Genomic DNA, 8,268 nt, shown 5'->3' with positions numbered 1-8,268 from the left:
GTGTGTGTGTGTGTGTGTGTGTGTGTGTGTGTGTGTGTGTGTGTGTGTGTGTGTGCTATAAATGTAATATATATCAATGAGACATCCATGGCTGATCTTAACTTTATTATCTGATTTGGCAACATGCAGCCTTTTCTGAAGCCACTGTTTTTCATGAATTATAAAATACTAAACTGTGTCAATGATTTGATTTGATACAGGCTAATCTAATAAGTCTTCAGATTGATGCAACATGTTGGACTCGCTCCAAACACCCACAGAAACATTTAAAAGCTGATCAAAAAAAAAAAACTATTGGACTCTTGAACAGAAGCTCTCTGCTGTTCCTAACATCCGCTGTGTTTTATTCTCAGTATTGTGTTCAAATGTGATAAGCTGACTCTGCTTTTTATTTGCCCGTCTTCATCACCATGTAGTTAGCTGAGTTGGCTCGCGTTCTGATTTCCCAGTTTTGTGGTTTTATTCGAAACAGAGCCCTTGAAATGTATATTGATCTGGTTTCTTTATTCTCGCGGCCAACATGTCCGGCCTGCTCTTTGTGGAGTCGGTTGATAAGCCACATCAAGGGTAAGGACCTCCAGGGGTGCCAGTCAAAGGAAAACTGTTGGATCCTCAACACTTAAGACCCGGTGATACCATGGAGGGACGTGATGACTCTGAAATGTATTGATCCGACAGACCAGATCTGTTATCTTTTAAATAAATGGTGGGGAGCAACACACTTTTGTCCTTTTTGTCTTTAAAGTGGACATATGTTTTTTAATCCTTCTTTTTAACATTTAAATCCTTCACTTGAAGTCTATATAAAGTGGAACTGCAACGCTTTGGTGTGAATTCCTCCTTATTGTAACTCCACAAGCCCCGCCCCTTTTCTGGGGTGTGTCTCAGATCAACTCGTTTTGAGGCTGTCTCTTTAAATCCAAAGGGGGGCGCCGCGCTTCACACCCCGGACCCCTCCAATTCCAGACCGGACCATTCTAGTTTGATAGAGGGTTTTATAGAGCTGCACAGAAACTTTTTATTAAATTATTTAAAAGCCGTCAACAAGGGAAGACGTGTTGGAGTCATTTTAAGGGTCTCAGCACAAAAATTCTTTCATTGTCCAATAATGTAAATGCACAAACAAATAGTAATTTTGATTAAAAGAAYGTCTGTTTTTACTCAGATTGCACTCCTTTATATCTGTTTTTGGGGTAAACGATCTGTCTCCCAGAACAATAATAAGAACCAACATTTAACACGACTGGCGTCTTCAGGCCAGCCGATGTTTCTCAGCCTGAAAGCTCAGACAATAAAGATGGCGCCGCCCTTCAGACTGTTTGTGGTCACTGTTGTGTAAAATTGTTTCTTTCAGCTGGAGCTTTATGGGGCCGACTGTGAAAAGAGGGTCAGTGCAGAAGCTTTCAGGGTTAAAGTGTTGCTTTTTCTTCACATAAAGAATGTTGGCTGTTCAGACTGTTTCCAGCGACACGCTGCTGCAGAAAACTACCCCTGATAGCAACACAAGGGCATCGCCTTTCTGCACCGTGAATGTGACTTGCAACGAGACATYTGTCTTTTGTGTTAGTCCTGTCAAAAGGAAGGGGGGAGGTTCATAAATCCTCTAGGCAAGTGACAAATCCATGGCTTCCAGTTCAGCCGCTGGGCCGTCCTCAGAAAGGATTGGAGAGGAAAACACAGCACTTCACAAGATTTCTTTATCTCTGTTTGAGCTCCCAGAAATAAAATAAAAACCACCGTGCTGCCGTTGTTCAAATATCCGATAAAACCCCTGAACCTTTTTTTTAGTGTGCTGAATCACTTCCTCATTAAAACAGAACYCAAATGAAATGAGATGGTTTGTGCTGCGGCACCCTGTGGGTAAACTAAAGTGAGTGTACATAATGTAATTTCAGAAATGTTCCACTTGAGGTTTTCTCATTATCTCACATTAATCTCTCAACATGCCCCTCGAGGAACGAGCAGATCAGTTCGTCTGATCAAGCGTCTATGATTTCATGTCATTTTTTACCCCAAACTAATGTATCAGATTAGTTAATAATAGAGCCAGACTAATTCAGACAGATGTTTCACCTTCTAGAAAATGTACATCAAAACTCTATCATTAGTGTCAATAGCCAAAAGTCTGTTGAGCAGAAAAATCCTTTTTTCCATTTTGAATTGGTTTGGCTTCAAACTTTAATCAGCTGTAGATGTCAGTGATTATTTTCTGAAAGCTTTGTTCAGGACACATTTTGGTAGTTAACACATGAGCAAAAACATACTTTTTCTTAAAGAAATTTGGCTTTGATGTGATGTTTTAACTCACTTGGTAGTTGTTGCACAAATTCCTACCTCATTTCTGCTTTTTAGATCTAAGTGCGGTTCCTCACTCTGACCACTAGAGGGCAGCAGATCCAAAGAATTAAACCAGCTGAAAACCAGCAACAACTTTTGTTTGTGGGTGTGTAGAGGTCGATATTAAACTTATTTTACCYTTTTTGCTCATACTTTGTCATCGTTTATAATTAATTAGTTAASAGCTTCTCAAACATGATGAATTCAGCAAGGCTTGATGTGGCTCAGTGCGTAAAAAAATAGGTAAAGCTTCAAGTTGAATTGGAATATTTTTAAATATTTTAGTGGAATACAGGAAAAACTGTGCATTCTACCAATAAGTTATATAATAAAAAGAAGTAAAAAACTTTTTACTACCTGTGAATAACTATAAAGAAGTGACTGGAGTAAACGGAACTGAGTGTGTCTGCATTTGTTCCAACTTATTTCTGTTCACTACTTTATTATCAGAGGGACAAATAACACTCATGATCAGACCTAAAGGTTTTTATTTTTATTTTTTTTGGAGGTGGGGGTGTAGCTCAGTTGTAGAGCTGATCCCCAGTTCAAATCTGGGCTCCCCCTCAGGACAAAGTGACGATTGTTTGCTGCAAAATGTCACCGTATGCAAGAACTTAATAGGTCTTTGCAAGTTGGGGGATTTCAACTTGTCATTCCTTTTAAATTATATATCATTTTCTCACTTTAAAGTTATTTTAGGTCAAGCTTTTTGCTAAGTGTTTAAATGCACTCAAATTCAGCCCAACCACAGAAACAACAGTCTTACATTCAGGCACAGAAAGACTTTAATCAGTTTACAAAATATGCAAATATAAACTCACAAGTTTTTTTCCAACTGTGTTTAAATAAAAAGCTTTAAAATGTACAAAAAAAGTTGCATAAAGGATAGTAACAACAGACATGGCACAAACACGTAAATGTTCAGTGTTTCCCAAATGGATGCCMGTTTTTCTCTGGTTTTGGTCACATTTCAGAATAAAACATAAAATTCATCAGCAACAAACATGATTATAAGGGTCATAATGTTGATAGTTGACTGTAGTGTGATCCGTTTTATCTGGAACACCTGAGCCTGAAGCCATGTCTACCATCCTCCCATTTCAGAAGGCTTTTTGTGGTAAGGAATGTCATCACAAATAATAAAAAGATGAGTTTCTATATAAACATATCTAACGAGTTAATGTCCCTTCAGTCACCTGTTAATKAACAGTACAGAAAATCCAGCCTTTGTCCAGCAGGTGTTACGTAACATTTGAAAATGCTGCAGTCTGTGATTTAGTTGTGCTTTAGTGTCCATATGTGAAAGTTTTTTTTAATCAGTTTCTATCTTATTTTGAAACTGCAGCATTCTGAGCTAGCAGCTAGGAGAAAATGCTGATTGTGATTTATTTAGGAGCTACAACACGTCGGTCCACAGCACAGTCACTACGGTCCAAACAAACCTGCTGATGTTAGAAAAGAAATGTTTTACCGTCAGTAGAATTCAAACAAAAATGATGCTTTGTTCCATTTGCTGACTGGTAGAACAGGAATATTCACAMTTATAGTATTTCAGCAGAACATAAAATATAGATGATACATCAAACTAACAGTGCTAAGAAAATATAAATACCCAAACAATCGTTATGCCTTTACTCTCCCTTGTCCTAAAACAGAAAACTTCAGTACTTCAGTCGCTCCTGAGGTGTATTCCAGAAGCTGACTTGGTGGAAACTAAAATGTATTTTTGAAGTAAAAGAACATTTCCTTTAACATATCCCCCCACAGGACAGCCAAGTTCAACATTTTAGCTGTCCGTTGAACCGCTGCCCTTGTTCTTGTTGCGAGTCAGAGGGAACGTGGACTTGCTCTGCGGCTGGGTCATCTTGCTGGCCAGGTACACGAAGGGCTCGATGAGCGTGCGGCGGTCYGCCACCGACACCTCCCACAGACGCACCTTCTCGTTCTTCGCCCAGTTCTGAGCGAAGTTGGAGTCGACCCTCCTCTCRTTCTGCTTGTCCAGCTTGTTGCCCAACACGATGAAGGTCACCTGCAGGGCGGGAGTAACGGGTTAGGTTCACATCCGTCAAATCCACAGCATCGGTCACGTAAAGGACCACACTCCCGTAGCTTTGACTCCTGGACTGCGTCTCAGCTGAATTACATGACAAATCAGCAGGTAAGTGCTTTCAAATGAATATTTAATAAAGCTCATGTCAGTCCAAAGTGATGAATAGTATCTGTGGATCAAAAAAAAAGGTGACACAGTTTTGCCAAAACATCAGATTAAACCCTCTCACCTCTTTCTTGTCTCTGTGACGATCGATATCTTTCTTCAGCACCTCCATCCGTTTGAAGGAGTCTTTGTTGTCGATGCTGTAGACGAGCACAAAGCCGTCGGCAAAAGTGTAGTAATGTCGGGGAAACTCCATCCCGTCCCGGAGCCCACGGGTGTCGTAGAAGCGCACCTGCTCTCGTGTCCCACGGTCCGTCTCAACTGAACCGACRTAAATATCTTCAAGGGTCTCCATGGACTCTGAGTCTGATGAACACACAAATGCAGAACACTTGTGTGTTAACTGCTAAAACAATCCATTTTGTGGTTACGCAAATTTGACATGATCTTTATTTAAATGGAAACCAATAAGTTAATTATTATATGGTGTCAGAAAACAAAACAAAAACAATCTCATTATGGTAACAGGCTTAAAATCAATTCACAGCTTTAAAAACTACTTCTATAAGCTGAACTGTTTACACAAAAAGTTGTTATAGCTGATGCTGTACATGATGCCTGGATGAAAAGTCTTTCAGAAGATTTTTAGAAAGTTCATATACATCAGTGTGTGCATGTTGGTTCTCTTCCACTGGTGTGTACTGCACAGATCTATCTTCTGCTGGGAACCTGCCTTTGCACCACCTCTTGTTTTAACTTGGTGAGTGACTTACCAAATCATGCTGACATACCTGCAACATGATTGCCATACAGTAACTGTTCCAAAACAGCTGTTTTACCAACTGCGGTCTGGCCACATATAACGACTTTGCAGCTTTTTCCCATGATGAATTCTTTCCAATGGGAAAACCTGTCGATGAAGATGAACAGCATTAACTATGCAGTGAACCTCTGCAGAACATAGGTGCTTTTATACATAGTTCATGGACTAATAGGCAAGTTTAAATTATTAATCACTTAGGTTGGGTGAGCCACTTAGAGTYCTCACTTTATCTAGTCTTTTCCAAAAATCTATATATTTATTTTGCAGACAAYCTCCTGTTCCCCTTTTCTGTACTTGATTTGTAGTAAAATCAAGTGCAGAGCCAAAACTTAACACCCAGACCGATCAAAATGAAACATATATTCCCACCAATGAAAAGCAACGACTATAGCATAACATAAAACATTATTAAAATGTATAAAATTTTCACAAAAGAGAGAAGAGAGCTACAAAAAACGCTAAACAACCATTTTTGCTAGCCTGTTAGCATTAGCTTTCCGCACCCTTATCTCTCAGTACGCCGTTTACGTAAAGTAAACCGAACCAAAACAATCTGGACGTTTCGTCGGACATACAAAAATCATTACTAGTCGCTTGCTTGCTAATAATTTCTAGTTTTTACAAAGATTTTAACTTACTGACAGATAGCTATCTTGACCTAACGGGCTACTTCCTGTTTACAGTGTACGTAACGACCGCAGTGAGAAGCCCCGCCCATCCTCATTGACGGTAAAATGGCGACAGACAACTGTAATTCTGTGAGCTCGGAGCCTGACATGGAACTGCTCAGTGACGAGGAAATRGAAAGGTGTGAGAAATAATACCTTGTTGTCAGCGGCTGAAATAGATGCGTAAAGTAGCGTTTGGGTGATACGTGTAATCTAGCAGCCTTGACGTGTCTTTTTCTGTCGTACTTTAAGCTAACTAGCGTGCTAATTGTTAAGCTAAATTTTTGATCCCGGTTGTCTTCCGCTAACACTTCCAGCCGGTTGAGAACCTGTAAAATTGTTTGTACTCCTGCGGTGTGAAATCAGACCGTGCTTTTTACACTACGAACATGTTTGCAGAATAGCTGAATGACACCAGCGTGTCGTGATTTAAATCGTGGAAGCCATCCAAATAAAGTAATGGCAGTTGAACAGACTGAACATGGTGTCACATGTTCCTGGCTCTGCTCTCCCTGCCTGCCTGCTTCACAAAATAGCAACTGGTTTTCTTGGAATAGACATTTCTGCTCTGCAGTTTTGACCCCGGCTATGTTTAGCGAGTCAGGCCAAATATTCTCTCATCAAGCTAGGCTACTGTCGTGTAATTATTCTGTTATTACAGAGCTGCATACACTTGAGCTAATGCAACAAAAGAAGTCAGCTAACAACATCTAATTTGGAAAATATTCCAGTAATTTACATACATCAGATACATCGATTAGCTTGTTATGCCTTAAAGTCWTGTTGGAAAGCATTTAAAGATTCCAGAACAGCCAATGTCTTKGTCTACAACAAGTAAGCAAAACTAATATATTGCTAAAAGTGASTTTTAAAATGTCCCAAACATTTTGAGAGGACAACAGTCTTTATGTCTTTCAGTAAGAAATGTCAACATAAATAAACTTTAAGTGGTTGTGATTTGTGAACATGGTTTACTGAAAATAAAAAAACTATAGATTTGACAGCAATGTTTTATCATCATCATCACTTTATTTATATAGCACRTTTAAAAACAAAAGTGTTGACCAAAGTGCTTTACAGACACAATACAATAAAACTAACAACAAGCCAAAAACAAAKAAAAAGACACAAATTACAAATTCCTGAGGTAGCTCAAACTGAACTTGAAATTAAGATCATTGTTATAAACACAGAACAAAAATAACTCACTAATGTCAAACAGAAAGCTATTTTTAATGTGTGTGATTAAAAAATGTGTTTAATTTGTTAGGAAGTGTAACAGCTGGAAGCTAAATGAATGATAAAGGTTTTGTGGTCTGATGAGAGCAAGGTGTACGTCTGAGTTAGACAAGTTTTGGTTGAAATTAGGGCTRCACAGTAGCCTAATATAGTGTTATCGCCAGTGGTGTAACCAGTTCCACTAAAGCACTAACAGGGGAACTAATTTCCTGATTAGTGCTTTAGGGCTTTTGCTAATTTTAAAATTTATTAGTGGATTAGCACTTGCTAAATTTAGAAGCACTAACTGAGGTCTATAAATGTTATTGATCMATGTTAATGTTAACAGCTGAGGGTGAAAGCTGTCACACATTTTGTTCATATGTGTCACTGATCCACCAGGTGACAATATATGAACCCAAATACAGCTGTGGRATGTCAATGATAAGTTTTAAGAGAGTAACATGTGACTCGTTGTCTGATGAAGAATGTTCATGGGTTGATTGGGTTATTTTAGTGCTTTAGAATTAGCTTTTGCTAAAACTTTCAGTGAGTTAGTGCTTTAGAATTAGGGGACCTAAATACTAGAGTTAGTGTTTTAGGGCTAGTAGAACTAATTTTTAGATTAGTGTTGCTCACCACTGGTTATCGCAATATCAGTGTGCGCAATATTCATACCTCAAAGGACTGCTTAGAGTGCAGTAATTATGTTTTGAAGAGTTTAAAGTTGTATTTTTCAATTATTTTCATTCTTATTGAGCCAGCAGGACAGAGACTCTCAGCAGCAAAAGCTCACACAAGACAAAAGGCATTGCCAAAAATGCTAAAAGTCACATAAAGTAAGAAGTGCATATTAAAAAGTGAGAAGGAAAAAAAAAAACACAGCGCACCCGATATCATCACATTTTTTAAACATTACCATTGCATGATTTTTCTAATAACCTGCAGCCCTAGTTGAAATGATCGATTATTCCTTCCATACAAGCCTGTGGGAACAATGAGCCTCATGCAAGAACCGTTCGTACGCACAGATTTGTTCTTAAGTTGTGCGTACGAGTGATTTAGGA

General features: G+C 38.8%; 2 protein-coding genes across 4 annotated transcripts in view; one reads left to right on the top strand and one right to left on the bottom strand.

Moving 5' to 3' along the window:
* Nucleotides 1–3,104: 3,104 nt before the first annotated feature.
* nkiras2 (NFKB inhibitor interacting Ras-like 2) lies at nucleotides 3,105–6,030 on the bottom strand. Of its 3 annotated transcripts, none has more exons than XM_014023020.1 (4): nucleotides 5,958–6,030; nucleotides 5,284–5,402; nucleotides 4,617–4,858; nucleotides 3,105–4,366 (listed from the first exon to the last, which is right to left on the bottom strand). In XM_014023020.1, exons 2-4 carry the CDS (start codon nucleotides 5,375–5,377, stop codon nucleotides 4,124–4,126), a joined length of 579 nt encoding a protein of 192 aa, XP_013878474.1. In that variant the 5' UTR covers nucleotides 5,378–5,402; nucleotides 5,958–6,030; the 3' UTR covers nucleotides 3,105–4,123. The 3 variants fall into 3 exon arrangements, with proteins under 3 accessions (XP_013878474.1, XP_013878465.1, XP_013878481.1); XM_014023011.1 differs by having other exon boundaries at nucleotides 5,954–6,029; XM_014023027.1 differs by lacking the exon at nucleotides 5,958–6,030 and adding an exon at nucleotides 5,819–5,911.
* The window catches only part of dnajc7 (DnaJ (Hsp40) homolog, subfamily C, member 7), a 12,870-nt gene continuing 10,623 nt past the window's right edge, over nucleotides 6,022–8,268 (top strand). The window contains exon 1 of the mRNA XM_014022991.1: nucleotides 6,022–6,123. Coding sequence (XP_013878445.1) covers nucleotides 6,050–6,123 — 74 coding nt within the window. The 5' untranslated portion in view covers nucleotides 6,022–6,049. The remainder of the gene's footprint in view (nucleotides 6,124–8,268) is intronic.

The sequence above is a fragment of the Austrofundulus limnaeus genome, unplaced genomic scaffold (assembly GCF_001266775.1).
Source record: "Austrofundulus limnaeus strain Quisiro unplaced genomic scaffold, Austrofundulus_limnaeus-1.0 Scaffold4, whole genome shotgun sequence".
NCBI lineage: Eukaryota > Metazoa > Chordata > Actinopteri > Cyprinodontiformes > Rivulidae > Austrofundulus > Austrofundulus limnaeus.
The sequence above is the reverse complement of the archived record's forward strand: the minus strand, read 5'-3'. Positions and strand labels throughout refer to the sequence as shown.